The sequence below is a fragment of the Odocoileus virginianus genome, unplaced genomic scaffold (genome assembly GCF_023699985.2).
Source record: "Odocoileus virginianus isolate 20LAN1187 ecotype Illinois unplaced genomic scaffold, Ovbor_1.2 Unplaced_Contig_24, whole genome shotgun sequence".
NCBI lineage: Eukaryota > Metazoa > Chordata > Mammalia > Artiodactyla > Cervidae > Odocoileus > Odocoileus virginianus.
In genome coordinates this window covers 1004498-1032120 of record NW_027224341.1, presented here as the reverse complement: position 1 = coordinate 1032120, position 27623 = coordinate 1004498, and the positions used below count along the sequence as shown (strand labels likewise).

Genomic DNA, 27623 nt, shown 5'->3' with positions numbered 1-27623 from the left:
CATAAATATTAAAATGAATAATTTCATCCACAGTACAGGAAATTTTTTAAGTGAAACAAGAAAAATCACTAGGAGTTTAAAATAATATCATTCCTTTATTTTAAAACACTTAAATGCAATGTTACATTTCAGATCAGTAGATTTTTAAAATATGGACTATCCCTTAAAGAAATATTATAAATGTGATTAAATATTGGCATATGATGGGAGTTCCAGAAATATGTATATTGTCATTTTTGAATTACTAGATCATGGTCCATTAGGTTACTTGATTTTTACATTTTTAAAATAAGAGAAAAGGAAAGTTTAAGAGGCTACCATTTTCACATAAGATAGACTGGCTTCTTAATAATTGTTAGAAATACTTGAAGTATCTGTAATAATCAGAAAGCATATCGATAACAGTTCTTTCCTTTTTAATGGTAGCAGAACCTGATTATTATCATAATTGTTCCCCTTTCTTGCTGTGAACAGACTGAACTACATTTCATCAAGGCCTTCAGTCTAAACGGGGCCACACGCTAGTTCTTGTCTTTAGAATGTGAGTGCTCTGATGACAAGAAAATACGAGGCTTAGTAGGTGGGTTTTAGGTGGCAAGGAAATTGATACAGAGGCTGGAGAGGTAACAAGCCATGCTTTATGGTAACAGAACATTTGCTAAACTGTCACCTACAACAGTTTATAAGGCAGACCACATTGCTACCCAGTCTAGGGTACTAAGAAAATAGTAGGAGAGAACAGGCAGTTTTTAAGTGACAGCTACCACTAGCTACTTTTGACAAGATATTATGAGAAAAAAATAATTTCAAGATAGAATGGGTTGGTTTGTTAAGAAGAAATCAGAGGGAAAGAAGTCTGGGCATTTAAGGTGTCTTAGGTTCACTCTTGGTGTCTAAACTCAAACAGTAAGATTCAGCATTACAAAATGCTATGAAAAAGCAAGATACCAATGAGACTTTTTGGTTGAAAAGAGACTCAGTCCCTTGGCAAATATAATATTATTCTAAGTGTCATCTTCAAACTTAAGGTTACTGTTCCTAATAATATATTCAGACAGCTGCAACTGAGAGAGAAAAAAACAGAGGAAATAAGGAAGCAGACATAAGACAGATTTAAAACCTTTGTCTAGCAAAGAACGTTAAGTGTAGTTACTGGCACATGGGACTAACTGGAACCAAGTACATCAGATGTCTAATAAACTTTCTGAAGGAACTGTAACGACAAAGAAACCACAACTCTTCTTAAAAAAAGAAAAAAGGCTAGAGACTTGTTTGGGAGCCTTAAAACCACCTGCAGGCAGAAAGCAGATGGAGAAATGATCACCTCCTCCAAGGGCATACCTTCCCCCTGAAAACCACTTCAGTTTAAGCCAACGGTGATAAAATACAAGACAAATTCTTCAAGGATTGGAACCAAGAGCTATATGAAACAATAGTTACTTGGTAGTTCCTCCTTAAGAGCAGAATCATGGCGTAATTAAGGAAAATTCCTCATAAGGTCTTTCAGTGGATTCCAGAGTTGCATTACTGATGGCTATTACGTTCTTCTCATACTTTTCCTTTCTGAATGGGAGGGGTGTGGGTAAGGAAGTAGTAACTTGTCTTTTTAATTCATTGATTAGCAGACAGTGAGGAGCTATATTCAAACCTGATGAAGAGAACTGTGCTGCACCTAGAAATCCTGGCCTTCCAGATGAACAGTCTTAAATGGGACTTGCGGCTGTGTGCTTTGGGGAGGAGCTGAGTAGGTCTCTGTGTGGAGAAGAGTGGAGAGGATATTTGACAGAAGTGGAGATGCTGGAGGAGACAGGCTAGATGCCTACAAACGCATTGACTTTCTTTCCGGGTACAAAAGCAAACCATTTTCCATCCCTTTTGGATCTCGTTGGCTAGAGGTGCTGGTTCTTACCAACAGAATATAGACTGAAGTGATGTAACATTTCTGTTGAGGCAGTTAAAAGGAAGTACGCTAAACCATCTTTTTTCTCTCCTCGTAGACTCTTTACATGAAGCCATGAGAACCTTAAAGCTGTGTGTTGATGACTGAAACAGCCTGGGTCCCTAAACAGACTATGTGGACCAGAGTCCCACCCCAACTCCACTGAGATACATGGAATTATGATGTGAGCAAGAAATACATTTTTGATGATGCTAAACTGTTAAAATTTCAAGGGATTTTTTTTGTTGTTACAGCAGCTAGAATTACTTATCCTAGGTTACTATAAAACATTTTTTGATAAGTATACTAGGATTTATACTACTGACATTTCCATGATTATTGCTATGCCTTTAATGTAAGTACACTTGTTTTCAGCTCTTGAACACAAATGCAAAAATCCATACTAGAATCCACATTATTAAAATGATGCTACCTAGAGCCAGACATCCTGGAATGTGAAGTCAAGTGGGCCTTAGGGGGAAGCATCACTACAAACAAAGCTAGTGGAGGGGATGGAATTCCAGTTGAGCTTTTTCAAATCCTAAAAGATGATGCTGTGAAAGTGCTCAATATGCCAGCAAATTTGGAAAACTCAGCAGTGGCCACAGGACTGGAAAAGGTCTGTTTTCATTCCAATCCCAAAGAAAGGCAATACCAAAGAATGCTCTAACTATCGCACAATTGCACTCATATCACACACTAGGAACGTGATGCTCAACATTCTCCAAGCCAGGCTTCAGCAATACATGAACCGTGAAATTCCAGATGTTCAAGCTGGATTTAGAAAAGGCAGAGGAGTCAAGATCAAATTGCTGACATCCGCTGGATCATCAAAAATCAGTTCTAATGAGATGGATGAAACTGGAGCCCATTATACAGAGTGAAGTAAGCCAGAAAGATAAACACCAATACAGTATACTAACGCATATATATGGAATTTAGAAAGATGGTAACGATAACCTTATATGCAAAACAGAAAAAGAGACACAGATGTACAGAACAGACTTTTGGACTCTGTGGGAGAAGGCGAGGGTGGGATGTTTCGAGAGAATAGCATCGAAACATGTATATTATCTAGGGTGAAACAGATCACCAGCCCAGGCTGGATGCATGAGACAAGTGCTCGGGGCTGGTGCACTGGGAAGACCCAGAGGAATTGGGTGGAGAGGGGATCGGAATGGGGAATACAGGTAAATCCATGGCTGATTCATGTCAATGTATGACAAAAACCATTACAATATTGTAAAGTAATTAGCCTCCAACTAATAAAAATAAATTAAAAAAAAAAAAGAAAAAAAAAAAAAGACAGTGTTCCAGAAAAACATCTATTTCTGCTTTATTGACTATGCCAAAGTCTTTCACTGTGTGGATCCACAATAAACTGTGGAAAATTCTAAAAGAGATAGGAATACCAGACCACCTGACCTGCCGCTTGAGAAATCTGTATGCAGGTCAGGAAGCAACAGTTAGAACTGGACATGGAACAAAAGACTGGTTCCAAATAGGAAAAGGAGTCCGTCAAGGCTGTATATTGACACCCTCCCTATTTAATTTATATACAGAGTACACCATGAGAAACACTGGGCTGGATGAAACACAAGCTGGAATCAAGATTGCCGGGAGAAATATCAATAACCTCAGATATGCAGATGGCACCACCCTTATGGCAGAAAGTGAAGAGGAGCTAAAAAGCCTCTTGATGAAAGTGAAAGAGGAGAGTGAAAAAGTTGGCTTAAAGCTCAACATTCAGAAAATTAAGATCAAGGTATCTGGTCCCATCACTTCATGGCAAATAGATGGGGAAACACAGTGGAAACAGTGGCAGACTTTATTTTTTGGGCTCCAAAATCACTGCAGATGGTGAATGCAGTCATGAAATTAAAAGACGCTTACTCCTTGGAAGGAAAGTTATAACCAACCTAGACAGCATATTAAAAAACAGAGACATTACTTTGCCAACAAAGGTCCGTCTGGTCAAGGCTATGGTTTTTCCAGTTTACATGTATGAATGTGAGAGTTGGACTATAAAGAAAGCTGACTGCCAAAGAATTGATGCTTCTGAACTGTGGTGTTGGAGAAGACTCTTGAGAGTCCCTTGGACTGCAAGGAGATCCAATCAGTCCATCCTAAAGGAGATCAGTCCTGAGTATTCATTGGAAGGACTGATGCTGAAGCTGAAACTCCAATACTTTGGCTACCTGATGCAAAGAGCTGACTCATTTGAAAAGACCCTGATGCTGGGAAAGATTGAAGGCAGGAGGAGAAGGGGACGGCAGAGGATGAGATGGTTGGATGGCATCACTGACTCAATGGACATGAATTTGGGTCAACTCTGGGAGTTGATGATGGAGAAGACGACCTGGCATGCTGCAGTCCATGGAGTCACAACAGGACACAACTGAGCGACTGAACTGAACTGAAGCCAACAAAGACACAAGATGTGTAAAAAAACAAACAAAAAGACTCTTCAGTAACACTAGCATAGCCCAAAACAGCAACGATTATGTGAGCACAACTGCCTTTTAAAACTATTAACTAGCACTGCAGATCACTGGAAGAATCGAGACTTAGTATTCAAGTAGATGGACTTCCCTAATAGCCCAGTTGGTAAAGAATCTGCCTGCTTTGCAGGAGACCAGGGTTCAACCCAGGGTCGGGAAAGTCCCCTGGAGAAGGAAATGGCAACCCACTCCATATTCTTATCTGAAAAGTCCCATTGACAGAGGAGCCGGGCAGGCTACAGTGCACTGAGCCACAGGAGCTGGACACGACTTAGCAACAAAACCAGACGAGCTTTAGTACAAACTACACTGAACTGTCTCAACTAGCACAGACGCAGGAAAAAGACCAAGAAACCACTGCAAATGGATTTACATGATGAAGATGGAGTTCAAACAGGGGCTCAAAAACTTGTCTGTTAAAACACAAATGAACAAATGAATACATGAACAGATGACAGGCTTTTCACAGAAATATTTTATGGAGATAAAATCTGACAATCTGAGTGTGTTCCTGGGTCATGGCCATATGATCTGGAGAAACTCATTTAACCTCTTTAAGCCCCAGTTTCTAATCTATAAAATGAGGATGATAATGGAATAGACTTCATGGAATCACTGTAAGATTAAATAAAGTCTGATAGGTAAAGAGCTTTGTACAGCACCTGGTCCACTGTAAGCATGTGATTAAAATGTTAGCTGTTATTGTCATCACTGTCTGGTTCCTGTGAGAGCTCTACCAGTTAAGTCTGCTTACCTCGCGTGCATCACTTGAACGGTGGGGATAAAGATGCTGACCTATTTGTTACGAAGATCTCACGAGATAACGGATGCAACACGCTTGGTGCTGCATGGGTGCCAAGCTGTCCTACGACAAGGTGACTGGGATATGATTCTCTGTGCTGGTGAATGACAGCCAGGTCCTGTAAGCTGTCATTAAAATGTACTGGAGCTGGAGATTTTTGTGAAGCCCATTTCTCTTGTGACCCAAGATCTCACCCTGGGAGATGATGGCTAGTCTGTGACTAAGTGCAGAATTTACTGGTTTATAAGGAGGCAAGTAGATGACTCACACAAAGAATAAAACTCATGTTCACACTCAGTGTTCAAATCAGCTGTCCGTGAACTATTTAGAGCTGAAGGGATTTTATTTTCCAGTGAAAATCTTTAGGACCACCCACCTAAGGGCAGCAACTTTTTAGCAGCAATTGTTTATTTTTTTATTTTAGAACTAGATGAATTTTGATAAACTGAGTAAAGATTAATAGGAAAAGAAAACAGGACTCACTCCTGAGTCCATTTGACTCATACCAGCTACCTTTAATCATTCACTAGGAATCGTTAGGTAGAACAAATGATTCTAGAAGTTTGCAGTGACAAAATAATACACAAACAAACAACCTACACAAACCATTCCAAGAAACTCATACCTGACGGGTTGTAAATCAAAATCACTGACCCCAAAGGAATCTATTCTGATAGGCTTCATCAGCTCCTCTACTGTGGGCAGATCTAAGGAAAGAAAAGTTAAAACAGCAACCAAAAAGGTTATGTAAATTGCTTAATTTAACATCTAATACCATAAAAATCACATTTTCTCTGATTGACATAGTTAACAAAATGATACATATAATAATCCCAGGTTCCCACTGTAAACTTATTTGTACCAAAAAAATCTTTGGTATTTTTTTTGAAATATATATCTACTTTCTTTCCCTCTTTCTAAGTATATGTGTATGGGTATATCCACAAACATTATGTAGTTGATCCCCCAAAACTGTTCTCCATTAAAAAAAAATAACATTACTGTATGTTCATGGAAAAGTATAAAAAAAAGTGAAAATATTCAAGAGATTTCTTAATTTGGTCAAAGCATATTAGAGGAGGAATTAAAATTTTAACTTATCTTCGATGTTAACTTTATAGTTAAAAGGGTAATTCCCAGATTTATAACTTTTAAATTCAGATATTGAGAAATCACTACTACAGCCAATTGTATTTAAATTATACCATACTGAAAACAGCTCAGAGAGGCTCAAACAAGATGCTTTTACCCGACTCTGTAGTAGAGATGTTTTTAGAGGAGCCTTCATTTTCTTGAGGATGACCTTTTGTCGAGCTCTTGGTATTTTCTGCTGCATTGCTCTCAGTTCTTTGTTCATCTGCATCTCCCAAAGAACGTGCTATGTGACAATAAGCCTGATGTAGAGCTTCAATGTCACTGTTGCTTTGTCCGTAAGAAATACCTGTTGAGATAAAAGTAATCTCTAGCACAGCCGCACAAATACATGAGAAACATAAAACACTAAGGTCTCCGTTCATCTGTTAAGCACGGTGAACAAGACTGTAGGACAATGCCAATATGACACAGAGTGAAATACAGACCTCAGGAAGGGTGGCCACAGCCTGCCGGCGTGCAGTCTCAGCAGGCTCGGGGACTCTTTCAGCAGGCTGAACTGCGTTCCGACAGGCCACCTGTAAAACCATCTCTGCCCACTATCCCTATACAACCTCTCTGCACTGGAGAAAACTACTAAATTTCTCAAAATGACAGAAAAAGTTTTCAAGGATTCTGTCTCTCCTCTGCTCCACACGTCCTGCCGCCCCCACCTTTTTCTCTCTCTGCTTTCCTGAGCCACCAACCATCTAGTATTCTTCATTTCTTCAACTGAAATTCAATCCTCTAACTTTGCAGTCCAGTGTGTTCCAAAACCCTGCTAAAGCTGCTATAAAAAAAAAAATAACTTCCTAGGAGATAAAGCCAGCCTTTAACTTCCTTCAGCCTGAAAGATCTTCTCTGCCCTGTGAGACACGAGGCCCTGCTCTTTTCCTGGGGGCTGTGTCTTCCGTATGACACCTTCTTCTTCTACTCACTGCTCTGAAGGCTGCTTTTCCACCTTCTGTGGTAAATAGCTCATCTCAGGGCTCCATCTTCAGCTCTATTTTCAAACTTCTCTTTTTTATGGGTGTGGGGGGGGGGGGCAGTGATGGATAATTTCACTAACACTCTTTGCTGAGTAACTGCCCACAGACATTTGACTCCCAAAGCTGTCTTCTGTTTAATCTATCTTCTGTCTCTTTTCTGAACACTGAACTTCCTAACAGACATGTAGACTGTTCTATAAGCAAATCACATCTGATACATCCTCAAGTAAATTAGTTACATTCCCCAACAAAATCTGTTCTGCTCCCAGTATCTGCTACTTTGGCTATGGTGTGATCAGTCACCCAGTTATCCCAAACAGAGAACCTCATGTCACAGTTCACTTTTCCGTCCCCATTAACCTCCTTCTCTTCCCATCAACTGATAAACTTTGGAGAAAAGAATTCAAAGAATCTAATGACAGTGATGATCTAAGATTTTTATGAGTATTTTCTTACTCACCTTGTACTTTTCATTATTAACAGCAGAATTTTCAAAATTAGAAGAATAAAAGCATCACAGAAGAGTAGAACAAGAGAAATAGGGTGATCAGACTCCTGTTCTCTTGATAACTGTGACAATTAATGCCTAAGGATAAAAGAGCATATATACAGCTTCCTCCTTCTCTATATAATCTGTAAATTACACAGTATAAATTTCTGAGGAACTAGTTTCAACTCTAAGTGTAAGAGGGTGCCAGGTACCACATGTGATTATGTAAGAATGCCTCACAATGGAATAGCTTTGCATCTGCTGCTTCAGGTCATCAGGGCACCACTGCTGTTTGGAGCCTGCCCAATATGGAATAGATTTGCTTAAATAAACTAAAAACAAAAAAGTGAAGGAGACTTCCCTGGTGGTCCAGTGGTTAAGAATCCACCTTGCAATGCAGGGGATGCAGGTTTGATCCCTGGTCGGGGAACTAAGACCCCACACGCTGCAGGGCAACCAAGTCCATGTGCCACATCTAGAGAACCTGAGTGCTCTAACTACTGAAGCCTGCATACTCCAGAGCCTGTGCACCACAGCCAGAGAATCTGTACGCCACCACGGAAGATCCCACAGGCTGCAACTAAGACCCAATGCCGTCAAGTAAATAGATAAACACATTTAAAAAGTGGGGGATACCACCAGTTTGGAATCACTAACAGTTAAGTGGCAGGGATGTCCAGCAGGACTTGAGGAAAACAATCTTGCCTGCTAAAGTAAGCATATTTTTCCCCAAACCATCTATCAGACTCAAAAGGAGAAGAGAATTAATTTATGAAGAAATGAAAAAGGCTGAAGACATTTTGCCTCCTCTAGAGAAATACCAGGATGCTTAAGTATCTGCTGAGTATGCATGAAAGAAATGATCCCAGTGGGAAACAGCATCACAGTACTGAGTGCTCATACCTAATTTAACAGGCATGAGGTGCCAGAAAGAAGTGGTTTTGGCTTAAAGCAACAGCTGAGCAAACATGTGGAAAAGCAAATTACCTAAAAGTTAAAAATTAGAAACGCAAGATGGAGAAGCACTAGGTGCTGCTCAGAAAACAGAGCAAGGGAAAGGTACTTGTCTCCTAATTTGAATCATTAATCCAACTGATATTAAAAATAATTTCAGGGTCATAGATGTTGACCTTTTTTCAATATATATATATTTTATTGAAGTATAGTTGACTTACAGTGTTTCAGATGCACAGCAAGGTGATTCAGTTATACAAATACACATATATTATTTTTGAAATTATTTTCCATCATAGGTTATTACAAGATATTGACTATAGTTCCCTGTGCTATACAGTAAACCTTTGTTGCTTATTGCATATCTATTTTTTAGACTCTTTGTGACCCCATGGACTGTAGACCACCAGTCTCTCTGTCTTTACGACCCCATGGACTGTAGCCCGCTAGGCTCCTCTGTCCTGGGAGATTCTCCAGGCAAGAATACTAGGGATCTTCCTAACCCAGGGATTGAACCCAGGTCTTCCACACTGCAGGCAGATTCTTTACCATCTGAGCCACTAGGGAAGCCCTTTAATTAGAAATCTAGCATTCTATTCATACTAAGTCAAACAAGTAGAATCAAAATGTCATAATTTTTTTAGTTAGGCAAAAATTCATAAGTTTTCTAAAATATATATATATACATATTTATATATATATGTATACAAAAGCTTTTCTACTATGCTTGATAAAGGCTTGAGAAAGAACATCAAAAAAAAAGAGATGGAGAAATTGGAAAACATAAACTAAATGAAATGGGAGCACTGAATATGAAATAGAAAAAGTGAAACAAACTAGATAAAAGTAAAAGATCATCATATAGTCCAGTTGTTTTTAAACATGACTGCTCATTAGAAACATATCTGGAGCTCTGGAGAAAAAAAGCAATACTTGAGCATTTGTACTTTTTTTCAAAAAACTTCAAGATAATTCTGATATGCATGTGGATTTTTCTATTAGATCCTATTTTTGGTGATAAAGAGTTCTATTATTTTTCTGTTGACCAATCATGATACAATGGTATTAATAGTTACATAATCACAATAGTAAAAGATGTTTATCAGTTTTCACAATCAATAGCCAGACAAAAAATAAAAGATAATTACAATTGCAAGCCATAATGGGAACATGATTAACTTAACAATATAAAATAATTACATACAATTTGGGGGTGTCAAGCAGAGTGATATAAGTGGAACTGCATACACGCACATGTTTTCATCCACCCGGTCAGTCTGTCTTTTGGTTGGTGCATCTAATCTATTGACATTTAAGGTAATTATTGATATGTATGATCCTATTACCATTTTCTTAATTGTTTTGGGTTTACTTTCTGTAGGTCTTTTCCTTCTCTTGTGTTTCCTGCCTAGAGAAGTTCCTTTAGCATTTGTTGTAAAGCTGGTTTGGTGGTGCTGAATTCTCTTAACTTTTGCTTATCTGGAAAGCTTTTGATTTCTCCATCAAACCCGAAGGAGTCTTCCTCGGTTTTCTTGGTTGTAGGTTCTTCCCTTTCATCACTTTAAATATATCATGCCATTCCCTTCTGGCTTGTAGAGTTTCTGTTGAGAAATCAGCTGATAGCCTGATGGGAGTTCCCTTGTATGTTATTTGTCATTTTTCCCTTGTTGCTTTTAATATTTTATCTCTGTCTTTAATTTGTATCAGTTTGATTACTATGTGTCTTGGTATGTTTCTCCTTGGGTTTATCCTGCCTGAGAATCCTCTGTGCTTCCTGGACTTAGTTGACTATTTCCTTTCCCATGTTAGGGAAGTTTTCAGCTATCATCTCTTCAAATATTTTCTCAGGTCCTTTCTATGTTAAAACCTTTTAATGTATTTTATAGAGAGAAAAGGGCTGACTTCTTGCATGTATTTTATATATTACCACAAGTCGAAAACCCACTATATTTTCTACTTCAAGAGGCAGAGAAGTGTCAGATCCTACTGGGCAGAGGCAAGGGTCTGGCTGTGAACCAACACTGTCCTCCTGTGACTGCTGCAGTCACGCAACCACGCCACAAAGTGGCCCCTGTCCTTGAGACAAAGGAAAACAAGCAAAAGGTGAGATCTGACCATCATTTTATAGTTTCCAACCTTTTTAAGACAGTAAAGCACAAGTTTCATGAACAGTATTATCAAAATAAAAAGAGATAAAAATCTTTGACAATGTATCACCTAAACTGAGCCTGCTTAAGGCTGGAAGACACATGGTAAACAAACGAAGCTGCTGATACTTTCAGTTCTTAATCCAAGCTCAGACTCAGATTTGAAAATTTTCCAGTCTACTTTTGTAAACAGTAGGTAAATTGAATACTTCATAACCAAAAGGTATTTATGCCTTCAGATTCTTTATTATAGTTTGACTATTAATAGTACTGAGATAGAAAGTGATGAGAACCACAGAGCTGCTCATCCTTGTTGAACTGTAACAGTATGCTAGGCACTATACAATCTCAATTGATCATCAAATGACATCATTTTAAAGAAGAGGAAACAGGCTTTGACGCACTAATTGTGCATTGTCACCCAGCTGGTAACTGGCAAGGCTGGAAATACAAGTCCAAGACCAAAGACGGTAAGGTCACAGTCTACTCTTCTAGTAACTGACTCACCAAATTATTTCAGAATCAAGAATGTTTAAGAAATAAGACCAAAAATTTTTAATTTTATATAATTTCCCAGATCATATTAGAGTTTCTATTTCCAGCAATATGTTTTTTATTTCTGAGTCTTCTTGTAATATACAGCAGAAGTTTTCAAACTGCTCTGATTTTCATTCAGAGAAAATCATGGGTTCCACAGATGTCTGAATTTTCATTTTAAAATATGAAGAGCAGAGTGATAACTCTTTCCTCTGGCTTTGTTATCATGCATATCTTAGAAAAAAGTTTCTCTGGCCATCCTGTATATAAATGAACCTCCTATAATGTATCACTGATCAGAAAAGCTGTAGCTCTACACTTGCCTTTTAAAAGAATCCATATCTACTTACTGGAAACAGTGCAAGCAGACTACCAGAGCACACATGACAAGTATTTAGATAAAAACAGCAGTATGACTGAGGAACACGTGCCCAGCACCCGCCTCCCTCATGGCAGAATACTCAGTCAGGCAGTAACACGGAGACGAGTAATGTTGTGATGGAAAACTTCTGTTGCAATTTTTTGTTGTTGCTTTAACTCTGTAACTGTTATATTCACATTTTAAAATGGAGGTAAACAAAACAAGACAGTGGTGAATCTTAGAATGGCAATGACTAGAAATAAGAGATGTGAGTGGACTTTGAGGTTTTGATCATGCTTCGTTTATTGATCTGGTTGCCACTGACATGAATGTGTTCAGTACTTGAAAATTCATCAAACTGCACTATGAATTCTACTACAAATATATTATACTGCCATAAAAAAGTATATTATACTGCCATAGAGAAATAAAAAGTAAAATTAAAATGCAAGCAGATGTTCAGAGTTGGCTAGTGATTTACCATTTCTATTGCTCTTTTATTGACTAGTGTCTGGGTTGATTTAGTTGACCATATTGGTCACCTAAGACTTGCAAAAGCAAGCTGAAAAGATCCCATTTGCACTTGTTTACGTGGTAAACCAAAAATATTTTCATATTATACAATAAAAACATATACAAACATACTGGAAATTTGATGGTATAAGAATGTAACAAGTATCTGTAACACAATTTTAAAAATTTCAAAAGACCATTACTGTTCTTTTTAAGTAAATGTCACAAATGTAAACATTTATATTTGTACTGATAAAATACATTTTGTATCTATATAGAGAGTACTACCTAAGATTCCATTTGGGAGGTAGCTAACAGTTCCACTGCTTTAAGAAAGTTTGAAAAGGCACTATCTTAAAGGTCTCTAAAACTTTTAGTCAAATCTAGATGGTCCTACACATTTCAGAATTTCAGGATGTGATCTAGCTTTTTCCTACCCAGAAAGAAGCACAAAAACAAAGTCTCAATTCTCCTACATATAGCAACTTTAACAGAATTGGGGGGGGGGGGTGGGTGCACAGGAAATTATTTAATATTCATCTCAGTACCATACTTTGTATCAACAGCATTTAATAACAAGTATTTCTTTTAAAACACTTTACTAAGCCTACTGGCATAAAGTGTCATCATTAGCAAGTTCAGACTATTTAACTTGTTAAAATAAGTAGAAAATGTGAGACTGAAAATTTTATTATTGATACAGCCTACCAAAACTGAATCAAGAATAAACAGATAATTTGAACAGACCAATTACTAGAAGTGAAATAGAACCTGTGATTAAAAAAAAACTCCCTACAAACAAAAGTCCAGGTTGGATGCCTTCACTAGGGAATTCTAACAAAGACACAAGAAAGAACTTGCACCGACTCTTCTCCAGATCTTCTAAGGGTCTGAAAAGGAGGGGGGTCACCCACAGTCATTCTGTGAAGCCGCCATTACCTTGATCCAAAACCAGACAGAGACACTACCAAAAAACAGAATTACAGGCCAATATCTCTGATGAATACAGATGCAAAAATCCTCAACAAAGTATTAGCAAACAGAATCCAACAGTACATAAAAAGGATCAGACACCATGATCAAGCTGAATTCCGCCCAAGGTGACAAGGATGGTTCAACATATACAAATCAATCAATGTGATACATACAACACATCGACAGAAGAAAAGACAACCATATAACCATCTCAATAGATGCAGAAAAAGCATCTGATAAAATTGAACATTAATTCATGATCAAAACTCTCACCATAGTGGGTACAGAGAGAACATATCTCAACATAATAAAAGCTATTTATGACAAACCCACAGCCAACATAGTACTCAACAGTGAAAAGCTAGAAGCCTTCCCACTGAAATATGGAATGAGACAGGATGCTCTCTCACCTCTCCTATTGACATATTTTGGAAGTCTGAGCCACAGCAATGAGACAAGAAAAAGAAACAAAAGGGATCCAAACTGGAAGGAAAGAGGTAAAACTGTCATTACATGCAGATGACATGATACTCTATATAGAAAATCTAAAGACTCCACATAAAAACTATTAGAATAAATGAATTCAGCAAGGTAGCAGGATACAAGATTAACATATAGAACTCTGTTGCATTTCTTTATACTAACATGAAATATCAGAAAAAGAAAAAAAATCCTTTTCAATAATGCATTTAATAAATAAAGTGAAAGTGAAAAGTGAAGTCACTCAGTCGTGTCTGACTCTTTGTGACCCCATGGACTGTAGCCCACCAGGCTCCTCTGTCCATGGGATTCTCCAGGCAAGAATACTGGAGTGGGTTGCCATTTCCTTCTCCAGGGGATCTTCCCAACCCAGGGATCAAACCCAGGTCTCCCGCATTGCAGACAGGTGCTTTAACCTCTGAGCCACCAGGGAAGCCCTTATTTAATAAATACCGAGGAATAAACCTGACCAAGGAGCTAAAAGATTTACATGCTGAGAACTATAAAATACTGATGAAGGAAATTAAAAATGATTTAAAGAAACGGAAAGCTACTCCATGCTCTTGCATTGGAAGAAACAATATTGTTAAAATAGCATACTACGCAAAGCAACTCACAGATTTAATGTGATCCCTATCAAATTACCCATGACATTTTTCACAGAACTAGAACAAATAATCCTAAAATTTATATGGAACCACAATAAAATTGCTAAAACAAATCTGTGAGGAAAAAAAAGAAAGGTTGAAGGCATATCTTCCAGGCTTCAGACAATACCACTAATCTATAGTAATCAAAACAACCGGGTACTGGCATAAAAACAGACCCATGGATAAGTGGAACAGAATAGAAAGCCCAGAAATAACTCCCACACCTGTGGTCAATTAATTTTCAACAAAGGAAAGACTATACAATGGAGAAAAAAATAGTCTCCTCAACAAATGGTGTTAGGAAAGCTGGTTGGTTTCATGCAAATCAATGAGATTAGAACACACCCTCACACCACACACAAAAATAAACTCAAAATGGCTTAAGACTTAAACATAAGACATGACACCATTAAACTCGTGGAAAAGAACGCAGGCAAAACATTCTCTAATATAAATTGTATCAATATTTTCTTAAGTCTCATAAGGCAAAAGAAATAAAAGCAAAAATAAGCAAGTGGAACCAAATCAAACTTATAAGCTTTTTGCACAAAAGGAATCCATAAACAAAATGAAACCATAAACCTATAGAATGGGAGAAATATTTGCAAACAATGCAACTGACAAGGGCTTAATTTCCAAAATATACAAACAGATCAATAGGAAAAAAAAAAACCACAATCGAAAATGAACAGAAGACGTAAACAGACATTTCTGCAAAGCAGCCACACAGACAGCTAACAGGCACATGAAGAGATGCGCAACATCGCTATTAGAGAAACGCCACGTCAAAACCAGAATGTGACACCACCTCACACCACCATGAAGAATGACCATCATGAAAAAGTCACAAATAATAAATGCTGATGGTGTGGAGAAAAAGCAACCCTCCTACACAGTTGGTGGGAGTGTAAGCTGCTGAAGCCACTATGGAAATCAGCAGAGAGGTTGCCTACAAAACTAAAAACAGAGTTACCATATTATTCAGCAATCCCAACTCCTGGGCATGTATCCAGAAAAGATGAACACTCTAACTCAAAACAGATACATGCACCCCAGTAATCATAGCACCATTATTTACAAGACTCAAAACATGAAAGCATCCCAGGTGTCTACCAATAGATGAATGGATAAAAAAGATGTGATGTACACCCCCCCACACACACATGCATGTGTGCTGAAATACTACTCAGCCATGAAAAATAATGAAATAATGTCATTTGAAGCAGCATAAATGAATTTAGAGATTATCATACTAAGAGAAGTCAGTCAGAAAGAGAAAGATAAATACTGTATGTTAGCACTTATATGCAGAATCTAAAAACATGATACAAATGAACTTATTTACAAAAGAGAAAGAGACCCACGGACACAGAAAGCAAACTTCTGGCTACTGAGGGAGGAATGAACGAGGAGTCTGGGATGAACAGACACACACACCTTGTACAAGATGGATACACAGCAAGGGCCTGCTGTACGGCACAGGAAAACTACAGTCAACATCCTGTAATAACGTGTAATAGAAAAGAATCTAAAAATATATATATACACATATGAGTATCTATGTCTACATACATACACATGTATAACTGATTCACTCCTGAAACTAACACTTAATAAATCAACTATACTTCAATACAAAACATAAAATCTTATTGATATAATTATACATAGTTATATATCATATTTTCCCCAGAAATGAATTCAACTAGTCACAAAATATTACATGTTTAGAGACTAGCTATAGTTTCCCATTCTTACCTGTTCCTATCATTTCATTATCAGTCATATCCGGCAGAGCCTTGGGCTCAGTTTTTGTTCTGTCCGGTTCATCAAGTTTGACTTCTGTAACAGAGTCTAATGAATCAAGCAGCACTACTGGAATAACATAAAAGAAAAATTAGGAATATAAATAAGCTTGTATGGTTTTATTAATAAAATACTTAAATCACATGCAATCTATAAAAACAAAGATAAATGTTTACATATAAAGAATATATAACTATATACCTAGAACAAAAATGATTTTCTTCTCATATACAACAGAGTAGGCTTACATCAAAACTTATCTATGCTTAAATACAGGTCTAACATATATTTATATGTAAAAGGCAAAGGGCTGAGGAAAATAACCAAAAAGAAACCACCTTTTTCTCTTAATTTTATTGACACATAGTGCTGATTAAAAACTGTATATATTTGAGATCTATGGCTTGTCGATTTGATAAACATATACACTATAAAATCCAACCAGTCCATCCTAAATGAGACTAGTCCTGGATGTTCATTGGAAGGACTGATGTTGAAGCTGAAACTCCAATACTTTGGCCACCTGACATGAAGAGTTGATTCATTAGAAAAGACCCTGATGCTGGGAAAGATTGAGGGCAGGAGGAGAAAAGGACAGAGGATGAGATGGTTGGATGGCATCACCGATTCAATGGACATGAGTTTGGGTGGACTCCAGGAGTTGGTGATGGACAGGGAGGCCTGGCGTGCTGTGGTTCATGGGTCACAAAGAGTCGGACATGACTGAGTGACTGAACTGAAATGATACACTATAAAATAATCAACCAAATCAAGTTAATTAACATATCCATGTACCCTTTTTGGTGTATGTGATGAGAACACTTAGGATCTCCCTTCTGAGCAAGTTTTAAGTATACAACATTAATTGCAGTCACACTGTTGCACATCAGATATCCATAACTTACTTGTACCCCTTAACCAACCTCCATATGCCACAAATCCAGCCCCTGGTAACCATAATTCTACTCTGTTTCTAGGATATTGACATTTTTAGATTCCACATATAAGTGAGAATAAACAGCATGCATCTTTCTTCATCTGCTTATTTCACTTACTGCAATACCTTCACATTTATCCATTTTGCTGCAAATGGCAGAATTTCCTTTTTTTTTTTAACTATAAATACATTTTCTTTGTCCGTTCATCTTTTGATGGACATTTACGTTCTAGCCATATCTTGGCTATTGTGAATAATCCTGCAATAAACATGAGAGTGGGGCTTCCTAGGTGGCTCAGGGTAAAGAATCTGCCTTGCCAATGTAGTAGACCCAGGAGACGTAGGTTGGATCCTTGGGTTGGGAAGATCCCTTGGAGGAAGTAATGGCTCTAGTATTCTTACTTGGGAAAATCCCATGGACAGAGGCATGGTGGGCTACGATTCACGGGGTCACAAAGAGTTGTACACTACTTGGCAACTGAGCACACATACAAATATGGGAGTACAGATATCTCTTCCAGTTATATACAGAAGTGGGATTCTGAATAATAAGGTAGTTTCACTTTTAATTTTTTTTCAGGAACCTCTATCCTGCTTTCCACAATGGCCGTACCAATTTATATCCCTACCAACAGTGTACTAAAGTTCTCTTCTCTCTATATCCTCGCCAAAACTTATTTTTCCTCTTTTTGATAACAGTCATCTAACAAGTGTGAGCTGATTATCTCAATATGGTTTTGATCTGCATTTCCCTGATGGTTAGCAAAGTTGAGTAATTTCTCATACACTTGTTTGTCCAGCTGCATATCTTGAGCAATGTCTATTTGGGGCCTCTGCTCACTTTTAACTTTTGTTGTTATTGTTACTGAGTTGCACGAGTTTTCTGTTTATTGTGGTTATTAATCCTTTACCAAACACATAGTTCATAAATATTTTGCCCTAATTTATAAGCTGCCTTTTCACTCTGCTGTTTTCCTTTGCTATGTATGTAGAAGCTTTTTTAGTTTAATTCAATCCCATTTAGCTATTTTGCTTTTCTTGCTTGTGATCTGGGGGTCATATCCAAAAAATTATTGCCCAGTATAACATCAAGCAGCTGTATTCCTATGTTTTTCTTTTCATTTTTGCAGTTCATGGTCTTATACTTAAAAATCTGTGATCCATTTTGAGTTGACTTTTGTATGCAGTATGAGGTAAGGATCCAATTTCATTCTTCTGCATGTGGATACCTAGTTCTCTAAACATGAAGTATTGAAGAGACTATCTGTCCTCATTGTATATTCTTGGCACCCTTGTTGAAGATCAGGTGACCACAGGTGCATGGATGTATTGTTTCATTGGTTTTCTGTCTGTTTTTACACCAATGCCACACTGTTTTGGTTACTTAGCTCTGTAATACATTCTGAAATTAGGGAGTGTGATGCCTCCACACTTTGCTCTTTTCTCAAGCTTGCTTTGGTTATGTGAAGTCCTTTGTAGTTTCATAAAAACTTTAGGATTTTTTTTTTCTATTTCTGTGAAAAATGTCACTGGAATCTGATAGGAATTTCACTGAATCTGTAGATCACTTTGGATAGTATGGACATTTTAACAGTAGTAATTCTTTTAATCTATGAGCACAGAATATTTTTCTATTTATTTTAGTGTTCAATTTCTATCTGATATTTTATAGTTTTAGGCATAATTTACCTCCTTGATAAAATTTACTCCTAAGTTTGTATTCTTTTTAATGTCACTGCAAATAGAATTGCTTGTTTGTAGTCTTCTTGAGGAATATTTGTCTAGCTTTCGTATCAAGGTGATGCTGGTCTTACAGACTGAGTTTGAAAAAATTCCCTCTTCTTCTGTTTTTTAGGAAGAGTTTAAGGAGGATTAACATTAATCATCTATGAATGCTTCGTAAAATTTATCCACAAAGGCATTTGGTCCGGGGTTTTTAAAAAACATATATCCTTAAATAAAACAAGAAGAATTTAAGGTAGGCATAAAGAACATATTGAGAAAATCTATAAATTTTAATTCATCAGAAATTACTTAAAAACAAGATACAGTAATTTATTCAGACTTAAATATAATTCTGAAAAGACCAACTGTCTACAAAAATTTATGAATACACAAAATATTTACCATTAGCCAGCATGCCAGTTTTTTCTTCTTCCTAAATTAAAAAAAGAAAATTATATGATTTGAAATTGAACTCATATGAAATGAGTACACTGCAAAGAGTAACAGAACCTGAAAGGCAGCACCTTACCCCATTGTGAAAAGATCAAGAAATACACTTCCTGGATTTCTCTCACCATGCTCATTCACTGACCATTCTGTAGCACTAGACAGTGAAGCAGTGAAAGAACTTCTGCAAGTCTCTTCTGAACCTTGGTGGTCAACAGCAATTAATTTAGGCCTTTATGCACCTTGTTTAAAATACCTGATGTCATCTGTTCATCTACCTTGCTCAGAAATCACCCTCTTTAAATTGAACTCCAAGATAACCTCACTAGTTTATGACAAACAGCAACTGTCTACTATTAGGTAGCTTCAAGAATAAGTTCTGTCTGGCATGTCTTGGTAAAAACTGAGAAATGACAGAATTAAGAGTACAACATCCCTGAATGTGAACTGAATAATTTAATTGACAATTAACAATATTAATAACAATCTTAGCCCATTAAGTTTCAGTCAGTAACATCACTATTGGCATAAATACTAGGGAGGGAATGTCTCACAAGGACAAGACCAAGCAAAGAAAAGTACAGTTTAATATACCTGTTTAAAAATTAGGATTTGAGATTTTAATGAAATTTTCAATTTTCAAAGCTTAAAGAAATTTCCCAAAAGAAATCTTTCAGAAAACCATCACTTGCTATGTATTTCAGTAAGATTAAAACTGACATCCTGAGTTAACAAAGTGTCTGAATATTAACAGACTTATAACTTTACAACAATAGCAAGAATATAAAGAACTCTATTTCAAGCTCTTTTTAGAGCAATAGTCAGTAGTCAGCTAAGGTAATGAAATAAGTTTCCAAACTGTCAAACATATAATTGATACATACCTGTTTAGGAACGTTTGTTTTTTCCGATTTGGAATTTTCTTTGGAATTAGTCTCTCCTTTAGGAGTCAAAGGTGCATCAATATCCTCATCTTCAAAATCATCACTATAATTTTCTGAAGAAAATAGTTTTTAAAAAACCACAAGAATAATATAGTCAAAAAAGTCAAATTCCCAGGGAAAGACTATTGATTTTCAAAAGAAGTCTGTGTAAGAGTAGTTACTTAAATGTTAACATAAAGATATCTTTAAGAACACACTATTTTGAGGAAAAGATTGATGAGAATTCAATTATTAAGACTTGGGTAGCCTTTTTTTTTGTACTTTCAAGTAGTTATCAGTTTTATATTATTAATACTTTGAATTATTTTCCAACTAAAATTTTCTAGAGGTGTTCAAAATATTATATACTTTTAAAACAAACTACAGTTATTTGATTTTTAAAGATAAAAATCTCAAATTTCTTACTTTTCAAAGGTAGCACTTTTGAAAAATCTAGACATGCTTAAACAAAGGTTAGATTTTACTTAAGTTGATTTTTTTAGTCTTTACAGTTATTTCTACTGTTACCCTTAAGCAGTATGAAAGGGTATGAAAACTTATGAAAACTCTATCTTTGACACCTCCCTTAGGAAAATACTAGCCTTAATGACCTTCACTGTTTCCCAATCCTAGACACCTCTCAGCTAAAGTCTCCCAAATTACTATCTCAATGACTCTGCAGCAAAACGCAAGTTCTGCCCAGTTAACACGATGCTATCAGGATTCTTATGGTGAAGATAGGCAGAAACTGTCTGGCCAGGATCTCATCATCAATTTTTAATTGGTTGTCTACAGCCCTCCAGTTGAAGGACTGAGTGAGATTTGTGGGCTGCAGAACAAGAAAGGCCTTTTCAGAAGAGAACTGATCATTCATAATCTTATTTTTATTTAAAAAATTAGATCACATTCAGAGACAGGATGGCCTGAAGGGTGAAAGGCTGCATGAGGTTTGAGAGTCTGCTTCTGGAATGACCGTCTTTCAGTCTTCTCTTTGAATGGAGATTAACAATGGAAGTCTGAAAATAGGTAAGCTAAACAGAGATGTTCCAAGTGAGATCTACCTATAGACATATCTCCATTTCAGTTCACAGGTACACAAGGGTGGAAGAACATGGGTATTGTGACTTAGGTAGATAAACTAGGTGGGTTGGTTAATTACAACAGTATCTATGTTCTGAGGCTGAGAAGCTCACTTCTATTTTTCTTCCATCTGAAAAAGAACTCTGCCTGGAATTTTATAGTATCAGTAGACACAATCACAACAGTTACAGAGAAATTACCTTGTATTAAATTCTAGATGCTAGGACCAATATCAGATGATTAACATTCTCATATTCCAGTGGGAATCACTGATTTTTAAGTACCTCAGGAATTAGTCTTGCTTAAGTAAAGACGATGAACAAGGAGGGAAGACATGTGGGAGGGTATAAGCTTAAGTGAGTGTTAGTCGCGCAGTCATGTCCAACTCTGCCACCCTATGAGCTGGAGCCCTGCAGGCCTCTCTGTCTATGGGATTCACCAGGCACGAACATTGGAGTGGACTGCCCTTCCCTTCTCCAGAGGGTCTTCCTGATCCAGGGAGTGAACCCAGGTTTCCTGCATTGCAGGCAGCTTCTCTACCGCTGGAGCTACAGGAAGTCCTATGGGAGAGTATGACATAAACTTAAACAACTACTTGGGATTCGGGAACTTTCTAAAATCAATGGAAGAGGATGTAGTGTTTGTGTCACCTCAAAGAAGCATTATAAGAAACAATTCAGATACTGTGGCACAGTGCTTGTAGCATGACCCAGAACCAGAAGACTTGTACTCAACTTCTGATTCTAGTATTTTTCAGCTGTAGAACCAAAAGCAAGTCACAAACTCATTGCCTCATGTTTCCCAGCTATAAAGTAGGAACAATATGAGTATTTATTTCAGAGAATTGATGAGAAGATTAAGAGTTACTGTTATACAATATGCACTGTAGTCTTAGCCATTATGTTGAGCAGTAATAATTTATCTTTGTTAGCATTACAGCTTGTGTTATACTTAATCTGAATTAAAAGTTAATAAAGCCAAATAGTATTTAAGAAATGTACTAATCTAATATGCAATCTTCAGAACTACATTTTCCTGGCACTTAGTAACGGAATAGTCTGTAGGCAAATATTACTAACATGTAAAAGACCAATCTCAGGAATTGTGTCACAAATAAACTAGGTTTGAAGCAAGAAGGAAATGCCATTGGTAGACACAGAGAGAAATAAGAGAGACAAGAAATAAAAGAGAGGAAAACAATGAATCAGCAATTTCTGAAAGAAACACCAAGGGAAATTAAGTTTATATAAAAATGAAAGACTAAAACGCAATTGAGAAGGTGGTTCTCATACGAGAAATATGAGAGATAAATTCCACCAGCTCTTTCACACTGTTTGGAAAACAATGAAAATATTAATTTTTATTTTATTTTCTTGGGCTCCAAAATCACTGCAGGTGGTGACTGCAGCCATATTAAAAGACGCTTGCTCCTTGGAAGAAAAGCTATGACAAACCTTGACAGCATATTAAAAAGTACAGACATTACATTGCCAACAAAGTTCCGTAGAGTCAAAGCTCTGGTTTTTCCAGCAGTCATGTATGGATATGAGAGTTGGACCATAAACAAGGCTGAGCATTAAAGAACTGATGCTTTTGAACTGTGGTGTTGGAGAAGACTCTTGAGAGTCCCTTAGACTGCAAGGAGATCAAACCAGTCCATCCTAAAGGAAATCAGTCCTGAATTTTCATTGGAAGGACTGATGCTGAAGCTGAAACTCCAATACTTTGGCCACCTGATGTGAAGAGCCGACTCATTAGAAAAGACCCTGATGCTGGGAAAGACTGAAGGCAGGAGAAGGGGATGACAGAGGACAAGATGATTGCATGGCATCACCAACACAATGGACACGAGTTTGAGCAAGTTCTGGGAGATGCTGAAGTACAGGGAAGGCTTGCACACTACAGTCCATGGGGTCTCAAAGAGTCGGACACGACTGAGTGAACAACAACTTTTACACTTCTGATCTGTTTGACTGGAAGACATTGCACATTCAACATTAGGGATTTCTACTATTATACTCCGCATCTGTAACTTTCAAAATATAATTTGCATAAACAGAAAACAAGCAAACAATTCTTGATGTAAAAGATCTAAAAGATACATTTTGGAGATATTTTTTCCTTCTCTGTTAGAATATTTGGCTGATAAATTTTAAGTATGATGGAATTTAGAGGATTTTCAGCTGTACCATGTGGGATTTCAAGAACTTTGTAAATAATGAGTACATGCATACTCAGTTGTGTCCAACTCTTTGCAACACCATGGACTGTAACCCACCAGGGCTCTTCTATCTGAGTAATTTTCTAGGCAAGAATACCAGAGAGGGTTGTTATCTCCTACTCCAAATAATGCATAAAATGCATAAAGTATATGAAACAAATGTTTTCAGATATCGGACAATCAGCAGTGCAAAAATATGATTCTTAAGAAAGATAAACAAGTGAGCTAAGTCTACACTTACTAGAAGGTACATAAAGCTCAACATTCAGAAAACTAAGATCATGGCATCTGGTCCCATCATTTCATGGCAAATAGATGGGGAAACAGTGGAAACAGTGAGAGACTTTATTTTTTGGGGCTCCAAAATCACTGCAGATGGTGACTGCAGCCATGAAATTAAAAGACGCTTACTCCTTGGAAAGAAAGTTATGACCAACCTAGACAGCATATTGAAAAGCAGAGACATTACTTTGCCAACAGAGGTCCATCTAGTCAAGGCTATGGCTTTTCCAGTGGTCGTGTATGGATGTGAGAGCTGGACTATAAAGAAAGCTGAGTGCCGAAGAACTGATACTTTTGAACTGTGGTGTTGGAGAAAACTTGAGAGTCCCTTGGACTGTAAGAAGATCCAACCAGTTCATCCTAAAGGAGATCAGTCCTGGGTGTTCACTGGAAGGACTAATGTTGAAGCTGAAACTCCAACACTTTGGCCACCTGATGCAAAGAGCTGACTCATTTGAAAAGACCCTGATGCTGGGAAAGATTGAGGGCAGGAGGAGAAGGGGATGACAGAGGACGAGATGGTTGGATGGCATCACCAACTCAATGGACATGAGTTTGGGTAGGCTCCGGGAGTTGGTGTTGGACAGGGAGGCCTGGAGTGCTGCAGCTCATGGGGTCGCAAAGAGTTGGACACGACTGAGTGACTGAACTGAACTGAACATACATCCTGGAGCGCTAAGCAGGATCAGGGAGATCAGGACAGTACTGTGTTAAGAAAACAGAGATAAGAGTACTGAAAAAACAAGGCAGGCTGCAGGCAAGTGATAAAGGGATGAAGCTGAGCTGGTAAAGTCTGCCAGCAATGCAGGAGACCTGAGTTTGATCCCCAGGTTGCAAAGGTCCCCTGGAGAAGGGAATGGCTACCTACTCCAGTATTCTGGCCTGGAGAATTCCATGGACTCTATAGTCCATGGGGTTGCAAAGAGTTGGACACCACTGAGTAACTTTCAGAAACAAAGCGCTAGAAATCTGCAGGGAGCCCCCTTGAGGCTCTCCTGCATACTGAATTATTTAAGTCTAGTTTGACCAAAGAACAAGTGGGATGTTGGAAGTTGGAAAATTTCCGTATTTTGCACAGGGAAAAGTGGTTTTGAAGCTCTAACCAGCTTGAGTGGAAAAAATCCTTGTTATTCAGTAGGGGCATCCAGTGAAAAAATCAAGAGGGCTATGTCTCAGTAGCAGTGTCAAACCTGCTAAAGTAAGGCTACTCAGGACTTCCCCTAACAAAGCAGAAGAAAAGCCTTGAAAAGATCAACCTTTCAGCCAGAACAAAGCTCAACACTATTCAAAAGAAGAAAACAAAATTCAAAATTCATTTTAACAATGTAAAAATCTACAAAATATTCAACACTCCATTAAAAATTTACTAGAATTACAAGGAGGAGAAAGTCACCACAACTAGAAGAGACCCGGAAATAAACAAATACTGGGATTGCAGAATACACTCAGTGTTGAGGACTTGAAAACAAAGAACATGAGGAAATACAGTAAATGAAATGAAAAAAAAGATGCAAAAGAAACTTCTAGAGTCAAAAAAAAAAGGAATAACAAGAGATTAAAGAAGAAAAAAGATTAATGAACTTGAAAACATAACAATAAAACTAAAGCTGAGAGGAAAAAAGCTTTAAAAAATGACAGTCTTTTGACCTATGAGACAAAATTTAACTTTCTAACATACTTGGAATTAGGATCAGAAAGCAAGGGAAGTCAGGCATGATTTTGAAGACTTAATGGCAGAAAACATTTATTTGGATGGAAACCATAAATTAACAGATCAACTGATGCTCAAACAGCTGCAAACAGGACAAACATGAGAAAAGCACATCAGGATCATACTACCCAAACTGCCACAACACTGGCCCAAAGAGAAAAATTTCCAAAGAGGGAAAAGACACTGTATACACAAGACCACAGTAAGTTATTACTGGACTTCTCATGAGAAATGTCAGAGGACAATAGAAGGAAATCATTAAAGTGCTCAAAGAAAATAAATTACCTACAATTTTGTATCAAGCAAAAGTGTTCTTCAAAAACAAAGGCAAAATATACTTTCAGACAAACAATACTTCAGAGAATTTATTCCCATTAGACCTGCACTGTAAGAAAAGCCAGGGAGGTTTTACATGCTGAAGAAAAATACTACTAGACAGAAATTAAAAATAATAGTAGATTCCAACTATTTGAAAGCTGCTAAGAGAACGCATTTTAAAAGTTCTCATCACAAGAAAAAATAATTTTTTGCAATTATGTAAGGTGATAGAAGGTGACAAAGGCTAATAGAGTTTTGCCAAGAGAACGCACTGGTCACAGCAAACACCCTCTTCCAACAACACAAGAGAAGACTCTACACATGGACATCACCATGATGGTCAATACCGAAATCAGATTGATTATATTCTTTGCAGCCAAAGATGGAGAAGCTCTATACAGTCAGCAAAAACAAGACCGGGAGCTGACTGTGGCTCAGATCATGAACTCCTTATTGCCAAATTCAGACTTAAATTGAAGGAAGTAGGGAAAATCACTAGATCATTCAGGTATGACCTAAATCAAATCCTTTACAATTATACAGTGGAAGTGACAAATAGATTCAAGGGATTAGATCTGATAGAGTGCCTGAAGAACTATGGATGGAGGTTCATGACATTGTACAGGAGGCAGTGATCAAGACCATCCCCAAGAAAAAGAAATGCAAAAGGCAAAATGGTTGTCTGAGGAGGTCTTACAAACAGCTGAGAAAAGAAGAGAAGCTAAAGGAAAAGGAGAAAAGGAAAAATATACCCATTTGAATGCACAGTTCCAAAGAACAGCATAGAGAGCTAAGAAAGCCTTTCTCAGTGATCAATGCAAAGAAATAGAGGAAAACAATAGAATGGGAAAGACTAGACAGCTCTTCAAGAAAATTAGAAATACCAAGGGAACATTTCATGCAAAGATAGGCAAAATATAGGACAGAAATGGTATGGACCTATCAGAAGCAGAAGATATTAAGAAGAATTGGCAAGAATACACAGAAGAACTATACAAAAAAGATCTTCATGACCCAGATAACCACGATGGTGTGACCACTCACCTAGAGCCAGACATCCTAGAATGCAAAGTCAAGTGGGCCTTAGGAACCCTCACAACGAACAAAGTTAGTGGAGGTGATGGAATTCCAGTTGAGCTATTTCAAATCCTAAAAGACGATGCTGTAAGAGTGTTGCACTCAATATGCCAGCAAATTTGGAAAATGCAGCAGTGGCCACAGGACTGGAAAGGTCAGTTTTCATTCCAATCCCAAAGAAAGGCAATGCCAAAGAATGCTCAAACTACCGCACAATTGCACTCATCTCACACGCTAGCAAAGTAATGCTCAAAATTCCATCCAAGCCAGGCTTCAGCAATACATGAACCATGAACTTCCAGATGTTCAAGCTGGATTTAGAAAAGGCAGAGGAACCAGAAATCAAATTGCCAACATCCGCTGGATCATCAAAAAAGCAAGAGAGTTCCAGAAAAACATCTATTTCTGCTTTATTGACTATGCCAAAGCCTTTGACTGTGTGGATCACAACAAACTGTGGAAAATTCTGAAAGAGATGGGAATACCAGACCACCTGACCTGCCTCCTGAGAAATCTGTATCAAGAGCAACAGTTAGAACTGGACACGGAACAACAGACTGGTTCCAAATCGGGAAAGGAGTAGGTCAAGGCTGTATATTGTCACCCTGCTTATTTAACTTATATGTA

General features: G+C 37.5%; 1 protein-coding gene across 3 annotated transcripts in view; it reads right to left on the bottom strand.

Annotated features, from left to right (window-relative positions):
- Positions 1-27623, bottom strand: part of CEP162 (centrosomal protein 162) — a 103056-nt gene that overhangs the window by 53847 nt on the left and 21586 nt on the right. For all 3 annotated transcript variants that reach the window (XM_070464463.1, XM_020885723.2, XM_020885724.2), the window contains exons 7-11: positions 20269-20381; positions 19340-19370; positions 16228-16344; positions 6492-6683; positions 5868-5949 (exon numbers count right to left, since the gene is read on the bottom strand). In XM_070464463.1, the coding sequence (XP_070320564.1) occupies positions 5868-5949; positions 6492-6683; positions 16228-16344; positions 19340-19370; positions 20269-20381 (535 nt within the window). The remainder of the gene's footprint in view (positions 1-5867; positions 5950-6491; positions 6684-16227; positions 16345-19339; positions 19371-20268; positions 20382-27623) is intronic.